At 35.1% G+C, this 25,047-nt stretch overlaps 2 protein-coding genes across 2 annotated transcripts; both read left to right on the plus strand.

Moving 5' to 3' along the window:
* Nucleotides 1–604: 604 nt before the first annotated feature.
* Nucleotides 605–2,860, plus strand: LOC128984137 (uncharacterized). Its single transcript, XM_054403425.1, has one exon. It carries the CDS (start codon nt 605–607, stop codon nt 2,858–2,860), a length of 2,256 nt encoding a protein of 751 aa, XP_054259400.1.
* A 225-nt stretch (nt 2,861–3,085) lies between these two features.
* On the plus strand, nt 3,086–5,735 carry LOC128984138 (uncharacterized). The gene is made up of 2 exons (XM_054403426.1): nt 3,086–3,126; nt 4,055–5,735. The coding sequence occupies exons 1-2, from the start codon at nt 3,086–3,088 to the stop codon at nt 5,733–5,735; spliced, it is 1,722 nt and encodes a 573-aa protein (XP_054259401.1).
* The last annotated feature ends 19,312 nt before the right edge of the window (nt 5,736–25,047 follow it).

The following is a 25,047-nucleotide window of genomic DNA, read 5'->3' on the forward strand; positions in this document are numbered from 1 at the left end:
GTTTTAATCTTAGAAGAGGATCTTATCTCTGACGAGACATTGTCTCAAGACCTGGATGAAATTGAAAGTTTAATTTCTCATATCGTGGCTACTATTGAGTTCTTAATGTCCCATCCTGAACCTTCAAATTCTGCTATCTTAAGTGACTCTTCTTCCGTTTCTCTTCACCAAACACCGATTTCGCAAGCAGTACGCCTTCCAAAATTGGATTTACCAAAATTCTCCGGTGACCCACTAACTTGGACAAGTTTTATAAATTTGTTTGATACTGCAATACACCACAACGCATCGCTTTCCAGTGTCATGAAATTTCAGTACCTCTTAAGTGTACTTAACGGAGAACCCCTCGACTTAGTCAAAAGTTTGAATCTTACTGAAGCTAACTATTTGGTTGCATATAATCTCCTCCGTGATAGATATCACAATGAACGCCGCTTACAATCTTTGCACCTCAATCACATTTTGGACCTTCCTACCAGCATTTACTATAACAGGACTTCGCCATTTTGTAAATTGTTTCACTGAACACACGCAAGCTTTAAAAGCTTTGGAATGTGACATTACAAATAATAATCCCCTTCTCTCCGCACTGCTCCTGCGTAAGATGGATGCTGATTTACGCAAAAAGCTTGAAATGTTCCGGTCTCCAACCGAAAATCAGCCGAATTCTCACTCACTTCCCGAGGTCAAAGATATAATAAAATATCTGAACACTGAATGCTCTCAGGCTGAGGATGCAAATCTACACAGCGCTCCCACACTGAATAAAATTAATAACACTTTTGCTCATGCACCCAAAGACACTACACAAAAGCAAGTACAATTTCGCTCAAGAACCGTTGCTATGGCCACGACCCACACTTCCCCCCATCAGTCATCTCACTCAACAGGCATTAAAAAACCGACTCATTGGCAGTGTTTTGCATGTAACTCAAACGAACACAAGATCTATGCCTGCAGTGTGTTCCAAAATAAATCTCCGCATGAGCGACATAACCTCGTCAAAGAAAATCATCGCTGTGTCTCGTGTCTAGGCCATCATAACCTCAAATATTGCCATTCACAAACTTCATGTCGTACATGTAACAAGAAACATCACACTTTGTTACATTTCCCTGCACCTCTTGTTGATCAAAATCATTTTAAGCCTGTCAATGCAAATGTGAGTTACCCACATGAGCCTACTCAAACCTCAATGACGTCAACTTCACAAGATCACTCTCAGCCACCTTTTAAAAGCTCTACTATACTCTTGGGAACTTTTTTGATAAAGGTCACTTCAGTTCAAGGCACATCTCATGTGTTCCGTGCCTTACTTGACTCCGGCTCCATGTGCGACTTAATCACCGAACGAGCAGCTCAACTTTTAAACGCTCGACGCTACAAGTCAAATGTTCAACTTTCTGGACTTGGCCAAAATGCAGCTAAGAGTAATGGGCAAACTTACCTCAATCTTGAAACTCTTTCTGGATTTCTCATATCTCCGCAACATCCAATGCTCATTTTAGACAAATTGACTGTCGACTTACCTCGTGTTCCAGTCTCTCCGGAAGTGTTATCGCTCACTAAACGGTTTTGTCTAGCTGATCCATCATTTCACCTGCCAGGACGCATTGATATCGTGCTTGGTTGCTCTCTCTTCCCTAAGTTACTAACTCATGAAAATTACTCTCTTGGCCAACATATGCCCCACGTAATAGGAACTCATTTTGGATACATCGTGATGGGTTCTGCACCCTGTGAAATACCCACAAATCCCACACCACAATGTTCAAACTTAATCAGTCACACCATCTCCCTTCATTCATCTAATGATGTTGACCTTCATTCCTCACTTCAGCGATTCTGGACTCAGGAAGAACTTCCAAATTGTCAAAAGAAAACTGAAGAAGAAGAACTCTGCGACGCAAACTTCGAGTCTACGCACACCAGAGACTCTGAAGGACGATACATCGTTCGACTTCCCTTCAAGGAAGCTCACCCCCCTCTTGGAGCGTCTCAACCGCTTGCTGAACGCAGATTCCACTCTCTCGAGCGAAAATTCGCAGTCCAACCCCGCTTCTCTCAGCTTTACCACGACTTCATAGATGATTACATCTCTCTTGACCATATGACCATATGTCAAGATTTCCTTCTTCCCTCTTCACACTACTTTCTCCCTCATCATGGGGTTCTTAAAGAGAGTAGTAGTACAACCAAACTCCGAACAGTATTTGATGCTAGTGCAAAAACAAGCACAGGGGTTTCTCTCAATGACATTCTGCTTACTGGACGCAAGCTCCAATCCAATATTTGTGACATACTTATGCATTTTAGAAGACACAATATTGTTTTTTCTTGTGATATTCGTCAAATGTATCGACAGATCCAAATACATCCTGACGATAGAAAATTTCAACTCATCCTTTGGCGTGAAACTTCCTCTCAACCTCTTACTACCTACCAGCTGAACACCGTGACGTATGGTATGAATAGCTCTCCTTACCTAGCAATAAAGACTCTTTACCAACACGCCGACGACGAAGGTGACTACTTTCCCGAGGCAGCGCAAGTACTAAGAACGCAAACCTACGTTGACGACATCATCACTGGTGCGGATACTGAGGAAACGGCCTTGAAACTTCAAGATCAATTGGTCAACCTGTTACGAAAAGGAGGATTTGAATTACGTAAATGGGTCTCCAACTCTGATCGTCTTCTACAAGCTTTCCCCAAGGAGCATCTTGAGACTCCCGTCTTTCTCCAAGATTCTGAACAGCCACACTTCACAATACTTGGCCTACATTGGTCTCCCCACTCTGACTGCTTCACTTACAACCTTAACTTCCCTATGGACCCTCATCCATCAAAACGATCTTGAGCATCATAGCAAAAATCTACGATCCTTGTGGATTTCTCGCTCCCTGCATCATGCAAGCAAAATGTTTTATGCAGTTACTATGGACCACAGGCTTATCCTGGGATGATCCCCTGCCCACTAACCTCGCCGAAAAATGGCATTCATTCCTAATCGATACTCAATATTTATCTCAAATTTCTATTCCTCGAGCGTTACAGTTTTCCCTGTCATGCACCGTAGAATTACATGGCTTCGCAGATGCGTCAGAGAGTGGCTACGCTGCTGTCGTATATTTCCGCTGTCAGATGTCTATTGGTGACACCATCATTCACCCAATAATCTCAAAGACTCGCGTCTCTCCTCTCAAAAGAGTAACTCTTCCTCGCCTTTAGCTTTGTGCTGCTCATCTTCTCGCGCAATTAGTAGCACATTGTCATTCTCCCTTCTCAGATAAAATTGCCATCAAAAATATCTATCTATGGAGTGACTCCTCGATAGTCTTGACATGGTTACGGACTCCACCCTACAAACTCAAGACATACAGGGTGATTGATATAAGTGTGCCAGCCGTTTTATTCGAAAACTATAAGAGATATCAAAAAAAGTTAAATGGTAAGTGCCTTGGACTTTTTATTTAAAAAATTGTTGTCAAGTCAAAAAATTATTTTAGCCTCCATTTTTCTAATATGGCCGCCAACTTTGATTTTTCTTACGGAACACCCTGTATTTTATGATGTATTCTGGTAGAAAAAGTAATTTTAAGACGATTTCATTCTTGTGATTTTTTTCATAAACCTAACCGTTTCAAAGATAATTATGGTTAAAGTTTTGAAATTTCTGCATGAGAAAGAGTTTCGATAAAGGCCTAAGCAAGCATGCCAGCTGTTTTGTTCGAAAACTATTCAAAATTTAACAACTTAAACCATTATTATCTTTGAAACGGTTAGGTTTATGAAAAAAATGACAAGAATAAAATCGTCTTAAAATTACTTTTTCTACCAGAATACATCATAAAATACAGGGTGTTCCGTAAGAAAAATCAAAGTTGGCCGCCATATTGGAAAAATGGCGGCTAAAATAATTTTTTGGACTTGACTATAATTTTTTAAATAAAAAATACAAGGCACTTACCATTTAACTTTTTTTATATCTCCTATAGTTTTCGAATAAAACGGCTGGCACACTTATATCAATCACCCTGTATGTAGCCAACAGGGTTTCTCAAACTCAAGAACTTGTTCCCATCGACTCTTGGCGACACATATCAAGTACTGATAATCCTGCAGACTGTGCGTCAAGAGGAATTTCTGCTTCCCTACTTGTCAACCATCCACTCTGGTGGACAGGCCCTCTTTGGCTTAAGCTCCCCACTTGTCATTGGCCTACCTCGCACTTCATTCCTGAGGACCTTTCTTCGTCAGAAGAAATCAAGAAGACACCTTTAGTTGTTCTTACATCACTTCTTTCTGCCTACTCATCGTGGAACAAACTCCAACGCATTGTCGCTCTTCTTAACTGCTTCATTCACAATTGTCGTAATCAAAATGACCGTCTCAGTGGTCCTCTCTCATCGTCTGATATCTCCAAAGCTCATCTCAAGATCTTTCATCATGTTCAACAAGCCACCTTTGCAGAAGAAATTTCATCTCTCCAAAATAAGCATGACTGCTCCACCCGACTTAAACGATTGAAACCATTTCTTGACTCTGATGGAATTTTGCGTGTTGGTGGTCGCCTCAACAACTCATCACTACCTTCTGATGTTCGACATCCATTGCTGCTGCCTAGGAAGCATCATGTTGTTGACCTGCTAATAGACCATTTTCATATCACACATCTCCACTCTGGACCTCAACTTACTCAAGCCGTGATCGCTCAATCTTTCTGGATTCTTTGTGCACGTAGCGTTATTCGCTCACGTATATTCAAGTGCGTTACGTGTTTCAGAAATAAACCACGCAACAACACCCCGCTGATGGGTGATCTACCCTCCTCTAGAATCACTCCTGCTCGGCCATTTCTCTCTACAGGAATTGACTACTGCGGCCCATTCACAATTAAGAACTTAAATCTCCGATCTGTAAAACACGTAAAAGTGTATCTGTGCATCTTCATTTGCATGGTGACCAAGGCTGTCCACCTCGAAGTAGTGACAGATCTCACCACCGATGGATTCTTAGCAGCTCTAACGCGCTTTGTTTCCCGCCGTGGACTTTGTGCGGACATTTATTGTGATTGTGGCACGAATTTCGTCGGTGCTGACGCAGTTCTTCGTAAACTGGTTAAACCTCAGCTCACAACTCCTCAAGCACAAGACACTATTCAACGTTACACTGCTACTCGTGGAATCAAGTTCCATTTCAATCCTCCTGCTGCTCCTCATCAAGGCGGACTATGGGAAAGCGCAGTGAAGAGCGCCAAACATCATCTACGACGTGTAATGAGTGACACAGTTCTCATTCTTTCAGAATTCATTACACTCACCACTCAAGTTGAGGCCATGCTTAATTCCAGGCCACTAACTCCGCTCTCAAGTGACCCAGCTGACCTTTCAACTTTAACTCCTGGTCACTTCCTCATTGGAACATCACTGGCATCCGTTCCAGAGCCTCACGTCATGGATGTGCCAACAAATCGCCTTAAACATTGGCAATTAGTACAGGCTTTCCATCAACGACTTTGGAAACGATGGAGCTTGGAATACATTCATACATTTCAACAACGCTCAAAATGGTGTAAAAATTCTCAAAACCTGAAGATAGGAGATCTAGTTCTGGTGCACGATTCTTCTCCACCACTCAATTGGCCACTTGCCCGTAAAACGGGCATCCATCCTGGAAAGGATGGGATCGTCCGTGTTGTGGACCTCAAGACACAGGTTTTTCAGGACACCTGACCCGTCCAGCAATACAAGTATTTCCTTTGCCACTTGACTAGAAGATTCTTTGTTAAAGCCCTTTGCGGCTTTAAGGCGGGCAGTATGTTCAAGACTTTCCCCCCTTGATCTGCATTTAACATGTGTATATTTATTTATCATATGTTATTTTTTCTTTCTGTTTACCTTTTCATTACATTGTTTTTATTGCTCAAGTCAACATGGTTTCTTTTTTATAATCTTAATTTTACCATTTTCCAATCCAACAATGAGTCTGTGAAACGTGGGAAGTATTGAGTTTCAGTAGGCCTTTGCAAAAACTTCCATACAGGCCTTTATTACTACAACCTTTACATATTGTAATTATTCCAAACAATCGTTATCTTAGAGTTTAAATTTCAAATAAAATGTATATGACAAAATAAATTATTAAGTTAATCGTTTGCATTTGTTTACTGTACCGGTAATCTGTCTAGATTATATTACGTTAGCTTCTTCACTGTAGGTGGAATTCTCTAAAACCGAGTGCTGAGTGAGATTGTATCAACACATAGAAAGGTCAAGTAAATTTATAGTTACCTGATTGTAGGTTTAAGTCATGGGCTATGTTATTCCATAGAGCATCTTTGTAGGTTTTTTTGCTATAATCAGTATGATTTACATCATAAAGCACGGGCCAAATGTGCACCAACTCAATAAGTTGCTCCATTTTGATGTTGAAAACAATATATTTCAAAGCTAAAATATAAATAATACCATATGTTACGATTATATGTTTACAATCGATCCAATGACGTTATTTGCTAGTTGTCGTCTATGATCCTTACATTTGTTTACTCTAAAATTCGTGCCTGCATAAAGTTGTGTCACATGCGTCGTCAACTGTGACATGCCGACCCACGCGTGTGTCGGATTCATACACGCGTGCGTCTCAGCTTACGCGGCGCCGTAATATAACATGACGGCACAGTTTTCTGCCTTGTGCTGCGTTGCGTGGGTTGCGCCGCGTGCGTCTCAGCATACGCCCGGCCTATAATTGTGTTTTTATCTTACTAATATTATAAATGTGAAAGTTTGTGTGTTTGTTTGTTTGTGTGTTTGAAGTTCAATCACGCATAAACCACTTGACGGATTGGGCTGAAATTTGGCATGATGATAGCTTACATTCCCGGTTAACATATAGGCATATTCTTATTTCAAAAATCCTTTCGGGCTCCGCCCCAGTGGCTCTGTAATTCCCCATGTTAACCTTATGGGTATTCATATTTAAAGGGAATTAAAGAATTTAGTCAGCTGTTTCAACTAAAAAAGTTGGTTCTAAGATATGGAAAAGCATTAAAAAGTTATAAGATTTACCTACAGGGTGCAGCACTATATATTTTTTTTGCATTTATGAAAATAGCTAATTTGAACTAAGCAGCAACAAAAAACTGTGATTCGCAATGAGAACTGTCAAAGTAGGATTCTTTACAGTTATGTTTATGTTTTTCATTTCATGAATAATTTGTGATATTTTGCGATTTGTTGATAATTTATTTTTCTCTATTGTTTAGGTGAAGTGGTAGAACATTACGGCTATGGTAGATGTGTAATACTATAGAATACTGTAAATTTAAAAAAGCAAATTTTATCAAACTGTGTCCTCCCTTATTGCAAACGCAAAGCTTGAGTATAACTGCAATAAGCATTGTATACTTATATTCCAACCCCGTACGAAGGACGGGTACTCTGCTAGTTTTGAAATAAAAAATACAGCATAGCTAATAATCCACTTTAAATTGAACTCATGCTCCAATTTACTTGGTAAAGTCAGTGGATATAGTTGAAACTCCAACGACCCGGTTACTTGTACAATGAGATAGATGATCTATCAATTAAATTATTCTCTCCCTAGTTTTGTTTAAGAACAGACGTTATGAATAAAAATATATAGTTGTAATAATAAATGTTAACATGGACGTTGAATTCCTTACATGAAACCTTACCATACATAAAAATATACCTATGTACTACACCTTTAACAATTTCTGATTAAAAATTAGTAAATTTCGGCCTTAAATTGGTTACGTGCAACGAAGAAAACTTTCACTGACCAAGTTTGATAATTATCTTATGCATATTTATATAAAAAACGCAAAACAAAACGTATGTAATTGATTGAAAAATGGAGATTTTCCGTAAATAAACAAATAAAATGCAAACCAATAGTAATTCCCAATGGTAATGTCATTAAATAGGCTGGTATATGTTAATACTCTAGCAAACCGATTTGCGTATGATATATGCGACTTGATGAAGCCAAGAAATATTTAGCAAAAGTCAAGTAAACCCGTGTAATAATGTAAAATAGTATAATAGTGCCGAAGATAGAAAATAGATGGTTACTAAAAATAGGGCTTTACAACTGTAACAGAAAATGTAGGAGTAAAAAAAAACTATTTCTTTTTAAGCTTGAAAATTAGAATTATAAGACAGAACGCAGACCCTCTTTATTATTAACCATATTTGAAACATTTACCTTCCAGAAGGAATGATTCGGTGAGTGAAATGTATTTGTCCCATTTAAGAGAGTAGAATCCCACATGGCCGAGTCTTCATAACCTTCACCAGGCATTGTACCGTACTTAGACTTGTTCGTAGTAATTTATATGAAGTAAAGAGGCTGCTAGATTTATAGCTAGATAAAATAATAAAATCAATACTTCTAAATGTTACAGCAATTTTTTTACTGCTTTGCATTTTAAGAATATCCCCTCTACCACACTAACTTGACTCTTGGAACATCTCAACATAAGAGCGTTTATGAAAATCACTTCAAGGCAATCATAATGATAAAGGGTGTTGTATGAGTACGGTGCCAAACTCCGAAAATGGTTTTATAGGTTAAAAAACAAACGAGAATAAACAATGAGAATGAATTTCACGTCAAACGTTTCATTTAGCAGATGATCGCCATTTTGTATTTTTACACATAACTTTAATATATCTTTGAATTTTTCAACAGATTTTTTTAAAACTCTGAATGTACTTGTAAAGGTAAAAGAGACGCATATGATCAAAACAAAACCAACTTGTTGTGAAGGGGACTTGTTGTAATTATCAAACAACCAACTAAATGAGAAGTTTTAATTATGAATGAACTTAACTGTGTGTTTATTTATGTCCAGAGTTTTACAATCTTGAGTGTTATTGATGTCTTGTTTAGTCTTTATCAAGACGCACATTGTCATAGGATTTCTCTTTACAAATGTCTAAATGCAGCCATTTAAAAGTTTAAAATAGGAATCATTAAATTATTATTACGGGTATTTAAACAATTAAACAACTTATATCATAACCAATTTCAAATTAGAAATGTATGGGATATAGTAGTCTAATATTGTTCAATCTTATACTGTACAAGTATTGTGTTTGTATAATTCACTGTATATTGAAAACGGACATGATTTCAATTGATTAGTAATGATTAAGAATGGCTAATTAAATAGTATGTTGTAATATTTTCTTCATAACGCTAAAGCACTAATTTTTACTCTAGGTAATTTTTGCTAATGATGCTTAAAACTTATTTTAAAACTAAACTGTTATTATTATTAACTGGTATTTTTATCGAATAAACCAATTTTATTAAAACCGTTTTACTAATAAAGTCCAGGATATAATATTTACACAGAGGAATCTTAAAGTATTACCGTTCTATTTCTCTATCTCCAGTGAATTAAGGATTGCTTCAAAGGATAAAGAGGGGACACGATTACAAGTTGCACGTGGTCGGGTTACAGATATTAAATGAGAAAGATAAGCGTGTGGGAAATCCCAATAGATTACGCTGCTTGTGATCCCACTGCTTGTGAATACAGTAGTAACTATATCTCGTTAACATTGTATTACATGTCTCTATTGTTCTTTGTTACACTAGATCCATCTGTTATATTGTAGTAATTGATTAGTATGAGTGTTTATTCAACCGAATGTTGAGCTCATTTATGCTCTTTGCCGTGTATAACATTGCACATATTCACTTTACTGTCAAGTTGACTAACGATTACTACCAGGGTCCATTAATGGACAAAAGTACATACGTTTAGCTACTAGGGGGAACTGTGGGCACATTAAAAGCCTTCATTGACTGCTTAAGTTTCATTTATGAAAATTATTTGAAACACATTTTTAAATTTACGTCATTACAAACTTATTACTTGGGTTTGGTGGTGTACTAATTACTTGATGAATGGATGCCCTTTAACCACGAAATATATTTCTAAAACAATATGATTTGATGACAAATAACTAAAAAACCAACATTTTAAATTGATTTGCAAGTTAAGAAATTATAAATATCTACAGTGTTTTACTCTCTCGATATTCATAAATAAAAATGAATCATGGTGCGAGTTTTAAATATTTTTTAAATACAATTTTAAACTCTTGTAAGCCTGCGAAGTTTCGCAATTTTTTTATATTTAATAATGCATTTTACGTTTTGTAAATATAACTCGTTGAATTTTTGATTAAGGAGCTGTTAAGTATAGTTATTGTTATAGATTTCCCTAATTGTTTCGCTAAATTAATATTATTTTGTTATCGTCGCTTCTAGTGAGTCCCGGGAGATATTACTATTTTGATTTTCATTTAGAGGTAGAATTAATTTTGGTTATTGCTGGAACATTTATGTAAAATTATCGCGTGTTTTAGTACGTATTTCCGAGTAGGTAACAATTGGGTGAATTATTTAATACGTTCCAGCCAAATTTTATGAGTAAATTCTTGATCAATTCCAGGATGGATCGAAGTAACTCACCTTGCATCCTAAGATAACATAGATTTTTGCTAGCCTGGTCCGTTGTTGTCACGTTATTAATTTAACATTTCTTTTGATATTTGCATGTGTTGTGAATTGGCCAATAATATTTAAAATTTAAATTAGATTTGTATATGATTTACATCATTTCAGAAAGTTTTATAGCACTTAAACCGTCAAATATAATATGTTAAACCATCTATAAACAAAATTTTCAAAAATTAAACTTATTGGTGTTAGGTATATGGGTACCTAACAATATTGGCTGAGTATATCGAGCATATAATATACAGGGTGTCCCTCGAGAGGTGTCTCAAATTGATTACGGGATAACGGCTTAACGTACAAGGATAAAATAAAATTATTTCCAACTAAATCGACCCCAAGGAATAACGTAAAAATATTTTTAACTTTTTTGAAATACAGGGTGTGCCAAAAACTGAGGGTCACTAGTTCGAATCTCGGAATTTTCAAATGTAAACATATGTCATGTTATACATCATTTTAAAGGTATTTGATAGACAAACATTTTGGCGAAAACCAAAATTAGTTATCTTTTTCCGTTTCAAAATGGCGGCAGTTTTTTTTCAAAGAAATCTATATTTTTTTAATACTCTGTATTTCCTATACCAATGCATTTAGCACTTCTCTGGTTGCATTTTCTTACTCGTTATGAAATTAGCTTTACTGTGATATGCAACAAGTAACGGTTTTTTGAAATAATAAAAATTCCAAAAAAATTTATTTTTGAAAATTTACAAATGCTCATTGTTCAAAATTTTCAAATAGCAACATATGTCAAGTGGCACATCATTTTATAGGTTTTTCAATTCCTAACAACTTTGTAATTTACACTTACTTCGTATCTCTTCTAGTTTTTGTGTAATTAACAAAAAACCTAATTTTCCTATATCAAATGCATGTTATTTGGGTTTGACATGGTTCAACACTAAATGAAATGAAGCCTTTAGTGTCAAACCCAAATAACATGCATTTGATATAGGAAAATTAGGTTTTTTGTTAATTACACAAAAACTAGAAGAGATACGAAGTAAGTGTAAATTACAAAGTTGTTAGGAATTGAAAAACCTATAAAATGATGTGCCACTTGACATATGTTGCTATTTGAAAATTTTGAACAATGAGCATTTGCAAATTTTCAAAAATAATTTTTTTTTTAATTTTTATTATTTCAAAAAACCGTTACTAGTTGCATATCACAGTAAAGCTAATTTCATAACGAGTAAGAAAATGCAACCGGAGAAGTGCTAAATGCATTGGTATAGGAAATACAGAGTATTAAAAAAATATAGATTTCTTTCAAAAAAACTGCCGCCATTTTGAAACGGAAAAAGATAACTAATTTTGGTTTTTGCCAAAATGTTTGTCTATCAAATACCTTTAAAATGATGTATAACATGACATATGTTTACATTTGAAAATTCCGAGATTCGAACTAGTGACCCTCAGTTTTTGACACACCCTGTATTTGAAAAAAGTTAAAAATATTTTTACGTTATTCCTTGGCGTCGATTTAGTGGGAAATAATTTTATTTCATCCTTGTACGTTAAGCCGTTATCCCGTAATCAATTTGAGACACCTCTCGTGGGACACCCTGTATATATGAAAATAATATCCACCACAGATGTGACACTATTGAAGGCAGTGACAATGCCACGTGATAGGATCATGACCTAGTCGTTCCTTTGTTGTGAGGATCGTATATCAACCTCATTAGTGAGCCATGTACATCGCAACATATATAACATGGATGTTGGCTGATACACATCAGAGTCTAGACATTGGGAAAAGATACGCTCCGAGATTAAATGCAAAGGAAGTTAAGTGTAGACTTTTTGCGAGTGCTAGAAAAGGAACCTTTTTGAAAGGGCCAATCTTTCGTTGCCTGACATTTTTTATATTGTGGCAACCATCCTATGTGTTCCACCGTCCCGACAGACATTTCTGCGCCATAATTTCGGGTTGGGTTCAAATAGTATCGTGTATTGGCACAGTTTTTACAGGGAAGTGTTTTTAGATCACGTGGCCAACAGTAATATTAGATTAGGCGGTATTGGTCACGTGGTTGAGATTGATGAAGCAAAGTTCGGAAAACGGAAATATAACAGACGACGATTGGTAGAAGAGCAATGGGTGTTTAGGGGTATTGACAGAGTGAAAAAAGAAACATTTTTAGTGCCAATTGACAAACGAGACAGGGACACTTTATTAGCAATTATTAAAAGGCATATTTTGCCAAAATAATTAGTGATTGTTGGCGTGCGTATGACTGTTTGGAAAACGAGGGGTATTAACATGAAACAGTAAACCACTCCATAGAGTTTGTCAACCCACACACGCACGCCCTCACGAACACCATCGAAAGAACCTGGCGAGATGTAAAGGACAAAAATACCCCGTTACGAAAGAAAACGTACGCATTTTGTGGGGTATTTAGGTGAAATACCTAATTAAAACCAAATATCCACATTTAAATCAGAGGATCCACCACCAAGTCCAGCAAGTCTGTACCCCCTTGAGCTCTAAGGCAACTAACTTAATTATTACATTAGGTTTTACCTAATTCAGCAAGATTTAGCAAGAGATGACATACTAAATATTACATTTCGTGTTCTATTCAAGTTAGTGCTAGTCTTATTGTAGACATAGCTCTCAGTTGTAGGAATGTTTTGAATGATGTATCATAATTATTAATCAATTTACTTGAGTAATAGCACGGTCAGTATTTTCCGTGTATTTCTTGTATATATGTCTTTGTGTACATATGAATCTAAAAAAACAATTTAATAATAAAAAAAAAACTTAGATTTTCTTTCCTATTTGAAAAATAAATCCATCATCGGGGCTACGTTTATTTGTGTTGGATAATCCTGCACCTGAAACCCGTGCTAACGAGACCCTGTTAGTAGTTTTATTAACACTTAATTATTTTTAACTATTAAGTGTATTTTTTTTTATTTACCAATAGATTAGGTGCTACTTTTTTTAAGAACTGCTTCTAATATTTAACCTTGCTCAAGAAAAATAAAATGTAAAAAAACTATATGAACAAATATTTTGTAATCATTTCCGATTTTCGTGAAGCGTTGGGGCCGTAAAAAGTATAAATAATCGATTTTATTTATATTGTTTCCTTAGTAACCAAGCAAGTGCAAATGACATAAGAAAGCTATTTGTGGTATAACATCATTGCAATTGCCCTAACTGACCAAGGTGATTTGCAAAGAGAAGTTGTAATGAAAGCCAAGATACCTTGGTTGAAATATTACTACGTTCCTCGCATTTCTGAATCCTCACAATTCCTTTACTGCCATTGGTCTTTGATGATTGGAATACATAAATGAGCTGTTCCCCTATACAATATAATTTTTTTGTTCGTTGATTAATATTTGGCAATTTATGGCAAATGTCTACACGTAGTCTAACTGTTATTTACATCCTGTGCAATTCAGTAACAGTTATATTGTAGTTGTTTATAAAATCAAAATCTTTTTCATTTCAATATTGTTTTCAATATACTTGATTGCATTTTTGTCAACGTTTGCAAAACTTTAACGCTGGTGTACAAGACATTTTTCAAATGTTCAGTATTTTCTATGTTATAAACAAATACTATACTATACTAGTATGTTATCGTTTCCTGTCAAATAAAACTCACTAGAAGTCGCACTGCAAATAAGGTGTGAGTAGATGCTGGTCTTTCATCCAAACTAAGTCAACTATTTTACTCCAAGAGATATTATCAACGATAGAAATTCTACTTGTTTTCGACGTTTCAAACCAATTGCGCTACAGTCACGGGTTTAGTGGATTCTAACCTTGCAAACGACCAAGTCACGTAATGTTTCATCCTCACAGAATATCCAGGGTTAAATGGAAATGTTTTGGAATACTTAAAGAACCTTACTGGTGGCATGTATTTGCTTTTGTTTTCTTTCATTTACAACCCACAACAGTATGTGTTTACGGTAAAGCTTTCAAAACAGGTTTTTACATAAAATATTATCTAATTCATACATGATATTTATTAATTTAAATATTGTAAATCATTACTTAATAATGAATCTAATATACGATTATTTATATGAAAATTGTACCATACATATTCACTATTGGCTCTCTATGATTTGAATCAATGAAGCATGCAGATTTGTTACATAAACGAAAGTAAAGCTTTGACGATAGACATCTTATATGATGTAGAAGTTTTATCTCCACGTTAGTGTTTCAGGCTGTCAGAGGAGTATGTTGTGTAATGCTATAATCCTAAACTCATTTCTTTCTATTTGTATTTTATTTAGTTAATCAAATGCCATAAATTCGTTCAAATCTAATAATAATACATTAAATTTGTATTCAAATGTACTCCTCGCGGGAAATTTTTGGGGTAGTTTAGATTTTTTCAATTTCTTATGTTTTTCGGGGTGCTGAATCCGAATCTGAGGTTTGCCAACAAAAATTCATGACGCAACATTGAAAAAACTAAAATATGTAAATATTTGTAGATTTTCTAGCTTTTGGCTTATAACTAAAAAACTATCAACTTATCACAAATAACTTGCATTATTAAAATTAAAGTACACCAAATATTGTACAAAATGTACCCCTTAAGTGTTAATCTCCGATAAATCCTTTAGGCTCCAGAGCTATTTGAAAATTGGAAATTGATCAATTTATTAGTAAATTTCTCAAATTCTTCTGCCAATTTCGAATGTACAGTATATGCCAAGGCAAAGGTCATATATAAAAACAACAATGTTGAAATTGTTTAATCAAGTACTAAACCGTTCCTTTTTTCTTTCAAAAAGGTTACATGAACCGTTGCCGTTTAAATGGTCCCGACTCAGAGAATGTAACGAGACAGGGTTCTACACATCTTAAGTAAAGCATTGCTTCTTCCACCCATGATGTGGAATGTGTTGTATCCGTCAATAGTATGTACATAGAAATCAGCATTATATACACCTGGGGCCCTATTTTTGAAATGGTTGACTGTTGAGTTGAGTGTCGAGTCAATCTATTTCCAATCGTTTCGTATTTTTGAAACGGTTGACGGTGGACTTATACAACCAAAACTACTCAACACCTATCGAGCTGTTGAGTGGAGGTTGACTGCACTTTCTTCTTCCTCTCTTTCGGCAAAAAATTACTCTTTTTGAGACGACGCCATATTGTTCTGTTATTGTTTTAATTTACTAATTGCGATTTAGAGGTTATGTATTTGTTGTCAATGTATTAGCACCCAATTATGCGATTGTTTTCTGTAGAATAATCGCATTTTAATTTTATTTACTGTGTCAATACTAGACTATTTAATCAAGGGTTTTATTCTTGTTGGAATGTTTGAAATAGGCTAGGCATACTAATTGAACTTATTATAAGATAATTATTGTTATTAGACCTATGATTTAAGGTATTAAAGATTGTGGTAGAGAGAAACAATATCATAGTTTGTTTCAATACCATTCACCTAATAAAGGGATCAAATTAATTTAAGTTACGATGTGCTTTCAGTGCAATGGCAAATAGCCGCTTTAACCTAAATAAAAAACAATTAAAAATAACATAAAACAAACCGATGAAGGAAACTAAAATAAGGTGATGTGTTCCGAAATAGAGACGAAGAAAGCAAATAATAATGTATTTAGGATTAGTGTAGGACCTAAAGTAAAGTGCAGCCTATGCCTAAACTTATAATTAGCTACACCCTAAAACAAACATCCATAGTAAATTTTATTTTTTATACTTAAGTTTATTACTTTATTTAGTTTACTTTAGTTTATTACTTAAGTTAAGGTACTTTGCAATCACTAAGATTAAACAAGACATAACCTCAATTTCAATCTCTCAAGAACGGAGTTGACAGTTAGTTTACCTCAGTGTCTCGAAATATGGCAGATTGAGATTAGCTGCCAGGTTTTAGAGTAAGAAGAGGTTAAATCGAAGTCCGCAAGAACTCTGCATTGTGATTGGTTCAACAAAATGACGTCATCTGAATTTTTGACGGTCGTATGCTCTACATTTCCACCACGAGTCTCTCAACTAGTGATTCCCAACTCGCTTCCCAACTGTTGGGTTTCAAAAATACCAAATCATGTTGTTGGTTGAGTTGAGTGCTGACGATTGACTCAACTGTCAACCATTTCAAAAATAGGGCCCCTGTTGTGAAAAGCATGGCTGGTTAACCTTCAGTGGATCACTATTGATTGCTGATGCTTCCATACGAGTAGTTTCAGATTAAGACGAACAAAACCCCAATGAAGAAACCACGTCAACCAATTTTCTTGAGCCGTATTTCTTATACAAGAACACCACCAGCCCTACGAGAAGTGGTGAGACAAATTATCAGAGCCTCACTGCTTCTAAAATTGTGTGTGATAGCGCCTACACATATCATGGTTCTTCCTCATACACATATCATGGTCCCCACGATTTTTTGTGTAGGACAACTGTCCCTATAAATGTACTGAGAATTTCAGGGATAAGCCCCTCATTCCCTTCCAAACAACTGTCAGGTGGAGGGTACTGCTCTGTCTCATAAACCTGGCTACGGATATCCTCAACAATTATTGCAGCAGCCGTCTTAACAACTTGGAGTCTTTCCTCTTGTTTATTTTTTGACCCTTGTTGGTACTAAACATCATTTATATAATATTTTATATCCTGTGTTTGCGAAACATACTGTCGTCTTCTTATTCGAAGCATTCAAAATTATAGTACCGCTTCCGTATTTTTGGTTCAGATGAGCTTTTACCGTCTTACTATCAGGCCGAAAACCACTCTTGATCTGGCTTATTAACTCCTTGAGAGAAAACTGGCACTCACCATAAGTGTTTTCACGATATTTGTAAATATATTCCATTGCTTCTTCCGCCTCATTGGAAAATGGCCCACTTTTTCTTTTCTCATGAGACGATTGTAAAGTTTTCTCAAGCACAAACTATGATACTGACCACTAGAGGCCACCAAATCTGAGATAGGAAAAAGGCGGTTTATTATAGATTGTCCGTATTCATCACAACGTTCTACTGCCCTCTTTGTTATAGTTTCCTTTGCTTTTAAAGTTCGGACTTGATATACTACATTGTGGTTCTTCTCTTTTTCCCTTGCTCTTCCAAAAACTCAGGTGTAATTACGAGGCGCAAAGACAGCAATGTGTCTTAAGAATAAAATGTGCCTCAGAAGAACGCCTTTGTACATGTTAGTACCTTGCTTCATCCTCTTTAAGTGAGAAGCAATCATTCTCTGGTTATTATAGTTTTTATGTCATTTCTCATGGACCTTTACTGCAGATAGTTTACAAATGTTGACATGTTTACTGTCCTTCCTTTTGCTTGACTCGATAAAATGTTTTTAACCCTTTTTCGAGCACAGTTGTTACATTATCTCCGTCATTATACAACTCTTTATCACAAATAAAACACACGTCAAAAGCCATTTTACACACAACTAGTTCGGCCGCTTAGATAGCGACCTGCGCGCTAATGCGAACAATGCTAGAGGAGGTCGCTATCTAAAGCCGGGTTTTCCTAGGCGCGGAATCGGCAAGCGGAGAGAGGAACGCGGAGAGCGGACTCCACTTGTCTTAGGCAATTTAATGTTACTGTTTTCCTAGAAGCGGAGCGGAATGCCATGTTAATTTCAATTCCGCTCTCCGCGTTCCTCTCTCCGCTCTCCGCTTCCGCGCCTAGGAAAACCCAGCTTAAGCGGCCGAACTATAGAAAATATAGCCTACTTATTTAGTTTATTTATTTATTTTCATGAAAATAATAAAAACAGCTGATATTAAATTTGCAGCTGTTCAAGATGTATTGCACAGTTGCAGATGGATACATGGTTTATATTTCATATCAAATTCTGAAATTTTCAAATAACTCTGGAGCCTAAACGGTTCATCGGATGATAGAAGCTAGTACATAGTAGTAGTAAGTACATTTATAGCAAATTCTGTGTACTTTATTTTTAATAAGTTAGGTTAGTTAGAAAAAGTTGATGGTTTCTGAGTTATTAGACAAAAACTACAAAAAATACAATATTTTCCCCATTCTTCTCATTTTTGTCATTATTCCGTCACGAATTTTTGTTGGCAAACCTCAGATTCGGATTCAGCACCCCAAAATACATAAGAAATGGTAAAATAAAAAATACCCCATAACTTTCCGGGTAAAAACACTAACTAACTGAATTATAAGTTCAATTTAAGGCACAAAGATTTAGAGATATACCATAATGTTACATTACAGCTTCTTCTCCTTAATAACATGATTTAAAATGAGGCAAGAGTAAAAGCATAGTGGTGATATTGTCGATATTATTAACAAATAAATAAACAATAATTTATCAACAGCAATACTAGTAATTTTGAAAATCTCTAGCTATCTACTTGTAATCGTCGATGATATAAATGTAATTAATGAACAGCGTTTGTTCTTGAACAACAATTTCTGCTCTACTTAACTAAGCAATACAGCCTTATCATGGAAGGACTGAGTTTATTCAAATCGCTAGGCGGCAGCTGAATGGTTGTAGAACTTGCCTTAGTAACCTAAAGGATGCTGGTTCGTTACCAAAAAAATGTTTAATTTTTTCTAATCCTTAAGATGAAACTGAGTCTATGTGTTGTTTTAATGGACCTTTAGACATACTTTAAATTATAGTTTCTTAACAAAAATGGTGGCTTAAGCCCACGCAACAGGTGAACAGCTCGTGACAAGCTCTTGCAGACATTATCAGTTTGCTCGTTCCACAGTAACCTTGAGTCAAGTTGACAATACTTATCACTGGTGACAAATCCGTCGATGTACGAGTATTAACCTTCTGCATCTTTCTATGCAAAGAAACACGTAGCTTGCAACTCTGTATTGGCTTTGAAATAAAAAGACAAATAAAGCGATCCTTTGATTAACTACACCTCGTATGAATAGACCTACGTCTCGCTATCCCTCAACAGTGTATAGCTTGTCACTTTATCAGTATCGCCATCCCTGAGGTTTATAGCTTGTAATTTTGTATCAGCCTGGTCATATCTGAGACTGCGTGTTTTGTCCTCATTCGTCAGCCTCTCTAGACGCGTCATGTTACGTGATATCTCCCTCTCATAATTCCTGCAGAGAATATACAGAAAATGATGTTACGTATTTAGAATTTTAGGTTTGTTTATAACCAAACTCGTGTACAAGATGATTCCGTCATTAAGAGTTTTGGGTATTTATTTTTATTTGTTCAAATAATTTGTTTATTTGTGTTGACTGGAATGGCTGTAAAAGTTGGGCTTAGCACAAGTTAATGTTAAATTGGTTGTTACATGTTAACTGGAAATACCAAAATGAGTAAATAATATGAATTTCAAGTTACGTTGAATGTGTCCAGTATTGCAAACTGTATATGTAAAAAACAAGATTTAACAGCGATTGACTATTACTTGGTATTCAAATACTAGAACTTGAGTTTCATATCAAATGGTGATACAGTTTACATATGATATATTTGTTGAATTTAAATTAAAATTTATAATTTTGTGCGTTGTAACCGAATTTAAATCATCAACAAACAAAAGAAGAAAAAAAAAGGTTTCAAGATATTTCACTGATAAAAAGTTGTTTCGTCAAAACTAATCCTATGCCAGAAAATGTTACTTTGGACGCGTTGCAGAAAGTCAACAGTCCCGGAAGGTCAAATAATTTATACCTGTGCCGCTAGGTCAAAAACTACAATGTTTGCAGTGTCTGTAGACCAAAAATCCCAGTAAGTCAAATAGTACAGTCCGGGCTAAAAACGTAGTCCATGTTAAAGCAATTGACTTATTGGGAATTTGACCTAATGCAACAGCAGTTTTAATATAACGAAATAAGATAAAATATAAGTTCAGTTTCGCTGAGTCAACAGTGCCGGAAGGTCAAAAGTATAATCTGTTAAAAAGAGCGATAGTCCTCTCGACGCATGACTTCAATAATTTCGTGTTTTGGTGTACTTAAAGTTGTGCTAAAATTTTGAAAATTGGCACAGAGCTTCTTGGTTAGTCCTACTCGATGACAGTTTTGTTGGAACTTTAATTATTTACCGATCTAATTAATAAAAATTGATATGTATGGTGAAATATTTTTAAATCGTGATTTCTAACATGAAAAAGTTAGCATGCGAGATTTTTTTTGTTTTTGGGTTAGAGATGTTTTGTCTGTGGCAAAGTTGTAGCTAAAAGTGCGATGCGTAAAATATATTTTTTTTAAATTTTTTACAATAAGTGGTTCAATAGATAACTTGGGTTGAAGAAGACGGCAAATTTAGCATTTCGCAACGCATGGAAAGAACTACATCGTACGATGCGACTGCTGAGTGGACTTTTAATTTACAGTTCTAAGGACAAGAAAAAGATGAATATACAGATTACCAGTACATTCATATTATATATAAAACATCTTTCTGTATTACCAGCTTACATTTTTCACTTATATTAATAAGAATACATCATAAACAGGGTGTTAAAAAATAAGCGGAGAGATACTTTACCTAGTTAGTAATTCCTTGGGTCAAAATAAACAGAAAATGAAGGATAAGATTTTTTCCAAAATCGTTTCGTTAACCAGATATCCGCCATTTTGTATTTTTTACATACCGTATTTATCTTTACACTTTTTCAACCGATGTCTATGAAACTTGGTATGTATGTTAAGGTAGGAGAGACCCATGTTATAAAAAAAGATTCATCTCGATTTACCCTAAAATTTCTACATTTAACACTTAACTACAATATAATATACTTTACTACACCACAATATTTACGTATCACCATAAATCTTTAATAAAATAAAACGTTAACATTTTTAAAATTCAAAGTAAATCAATATAATCTTTCTTTTTTGAAAAATATAGCAACAAAAATAAGGCGATGTTAAAATAACGACAGGCGAGTTTCGATCTGGGTGTTTCAGGTTTGAACCTAGGAGGATTTAACATTAATTAACATTAATGTTTAATCCCCCTAGGTTTGAACTAATTGAGAGGAATACATGAAACCGAAGGGGGGAAGTAGCAAAAAGTGCACTAGTACTTACTAGTGTCCAATTACAATTTGATGGATTTAACCAAAACCTTTTCTATTTCACTTATTTTCAGCTGTTAAATTTCAAACGATACGTTTTAGCTACATCATTAACATTATTATCATCATCATCGTTTGAGTTTGGGTTTGCGGCAACATTTTTATGTATAAACCCTTTAATTTGATACCTACCAAACTTGACCTCTGCTGCTATTAATTGACTGTATGGACTATTAATTAACAGCTGTATCTAAGGATTACGTCGGCCTTAAGTCACTAACAGGACAACAAGATCGCTCCACTCATCACACACTCATCTCCATTCATACTTGGCTTAAAATGCATACATTTGTATGGTCGCCATTTCAAAAACAAGTAAAATAGTATTACAATTATATAAGAATTTTGTCTTAGTCTTTGTGGTCCATCCCTCTTAAGGGATAAAAAAAGTGATAATAACTTTTCAACCATACTGTATAACGCCAACACGAAATTTTTCCGTTGAACTCCTCCGCATTTCTTAGGCGATTTTGACCATTCATGTCTCATTAGAGAGAGCGTGTCACGTAAATTTGCAGACCAACCTTACATTTTTAAATCCCTTGGGCTCAGCCCCAGCGGCTCATGTTATGAACCCATGTTATGCCTATGAAGAACATATCGATTTATTTATACTAGGATCAGCCCAATTAATTGCTGTTATGCAATTCAAGGAAATAATGTAGGCTACATTATTAACATGTTACTGATTTGTTTGAAATACTATATTTACTATTTCAATTTGGGTTTGCTGGATAATTTAATCCATTTTACCAAACAATAAAAATTAATGGACAAAGTACTATATTTCATGAGCAATCATTGAAAGGACCGATTGAAGTCCTCATCAACCAAAAGAATGCCTACTAAAGCAAATAAAATTGAGACGAACATGTAATGCACAAAATCAGATGGTTCTTAAGTATGTGAAAAAATGTATCGCTATTCAAAACAGACGGAAAACTTGTAAACATATTCGTGACAATGGGTGTAACCATGTAACATGGCTACATTATCAATGACAAACGTGGACAACCTTATACGAGTGTGAGTAAGTCCGAAAAACTCTAAAAAACAATAAGCAATAAATTGCAAGAACCGTTGCGCCGTTGCTTATATTATTGGGTATACACGTATCCACTGACGTGTATACTCAATGCTTATATCGAACTGTTATATGTACATCGTGAGTTGTTCCATTAGTTGTTCCATTTAGTTGTGTGTCCATTAGTATAATATTTTAGTTGACTCTTTTAAAGTCGGCGGAAATTGTGACTGTTATTACCCTTGAAATAATGTTTGTGTAGTACTTTGCAATCCTACCAATGCTTATAGAATCATACGATTACAATTTTCTGGTTAGAATATGTCGCATAGAGTGGTGACTACTGTATATTTTTGGTTTGCTTGTAAAACAAGATCAACAAAGATTTTCCATCGACTTAAACAATACGATACTCCCAAATTGTTCATTGCAATAACAAAATATCACACAGTTTGATGAATATTTGTGTGTAAACCACATACAGTACACCTGTATTCTATCTATTTTACCTTTTATTTTTCCAACACTTTATAGAAAATCACACATTACGTGATCGGTGAAGAAAGGCTGTATCCCATGTGTTTTATAGGTAAAGAAGACAAGGGCGGTCCTAGACATATATTTTGGGGGGGACACCGGGGGCCTGGGGGGTATGGAATACCCCCCAAAAAGGAGGAGGGTCCTGGGGTTCCCCCCGGGAAAAATATATAAATAAATAAATATAGGCTATACAGGGTGATCAACTCAAGGAGGCCACCATTGGGATATCGGAAACGGTAAGAATTAGAGAAAACTCAAAATGGAAGACATTCCTTTATTTTTTGTGGCAGTTAAAAATATGATTTTAGTTTTTTGAAATTCAGCCACCATTTTCAAAAATGGCGGCCAATTTTGAAATTTCTTATCGAACCCTATATTTTATCATGTTTTCGGATAGAATAGGCAATTTAAAAACTTTTTTATCCTTGAAATTGTTTCGATAAACCCACTCGTCTAGGAGTTACCGCCTATGGAAAAATGACTTCCGGTGTACATATTACATCATGTAGCTCCTAAACCAGTAAGTTTATAGCAAAAATGCGAGGAGTAAAAAAGTCTTACAATTGCATCCACATTCAAAAAAGACCATAAAATTCATAAAAAATATGAATTATATTATTTAAGAAATGGCAGCAAACTTGAAAAGTGGAAAACTTTTTATTTTATAGTCTTTAAGGAATGTAGATGCAATTCTAAGACTAATTTACTTTGTGCAATTTTGCTCTAAACTTACTCGTTTAGGAGCTACAAGATGTAAAATGTACACCGGAAGTCATTTTCCCATAGGCTGTACTCCTAAACGAGTGGGTTAATCGAAAAGGGTCAAGGCTAAAAAAGTTTTGAAATTGCATATTCTTACCGTTTCCGATTTCCCAATGGTGGCCTCCTTGAGTTGATCACCCTGTATATATGAATTTGAACGGATGATGTTTTTGGCCTCTAGGGAGCTCAAAACGAAAAATGAAATCGGTCCCGGGTCCAGGTGTTACCATAAGTACTACGGTAATAGCTTATTCCCTATATGGGAAATTCTCCAAAAACCTAATAGTTATAAGGTAAACGCACCAGTAGCTGACAGTATAAGAAACTATACGCACTTAATAATCCGTGGTTTTGAATAAATAGGAACTAAAGAGATATTACGGATTTCATGTGATTCTAAATTTAGTGTAGTTTTCAAATTTGTCATACAAAAAGGGGTTTTTAAATATATTTTATAAAATTTTTAAACTTAATTCAACCTTTGTACGTGTTCCAGTGGCTGACAGTGAAAAAAGTGCTTGTACCAGTAGCTGACTGTCAATTGTCCCAGTAGCTGACACTGGCACTATAAATGTACTAGCTGCTAAACCTAAGGGTATTATAATTTATAAGACGAATACAATCTAACTTAATAATTAAATTATAAAATAATGTAAAACGTTATTAAAAAAATTTATTTTACATATTTTAAAATAAAAAATATTTACATAAAAAAATATATACCTATATATTTTATATATATTTAAAAAAATATACATTTTTTAAGATAATTTGGCTTATAAATTAAAAAAGTAAAATCATTTTATAAAAATGTGAGATCACATAAATTATAAATAACATGCAAATGTCGATGGGTAAAACCAATTTAATATTGTGCAAGTAGCAAATATCCCCTGTCAGCTAGTGGAACTTGTATGGCTTTTGTGTACCAAAGCCTGACATTGATATAATTTTAAATCCAAAACCCCTAACACCCCAATTTTTCATGAAATTGTCAACAAAGATATAATTGATAAAAATAATGAGCCTAATCATTAATACTATTTAAGAAATTTAGCGAAATGACAAAAAACCAAACTTACTTTC

This window comes from Macrosteles quadrilineatus, unplaced genomic scaffold (assembly GCF_028750875.1).
Source record: "Macrosteles quadrilineatus isolate MER2022 unplaced genomic scaffold, UCM_ALF_1.0 Scaffold_2__2_contigs__length_208266976, whole genome shotgun sequence".
In the NCBI taxonomy this organism is placed as follows: domain Eukaryota; kingdom Metazoa; phylum Arthropoda; class Insecta; order Hemiptera; family Cicadellidae; genus Macrosteles; species Macrosteles quadrilineatus.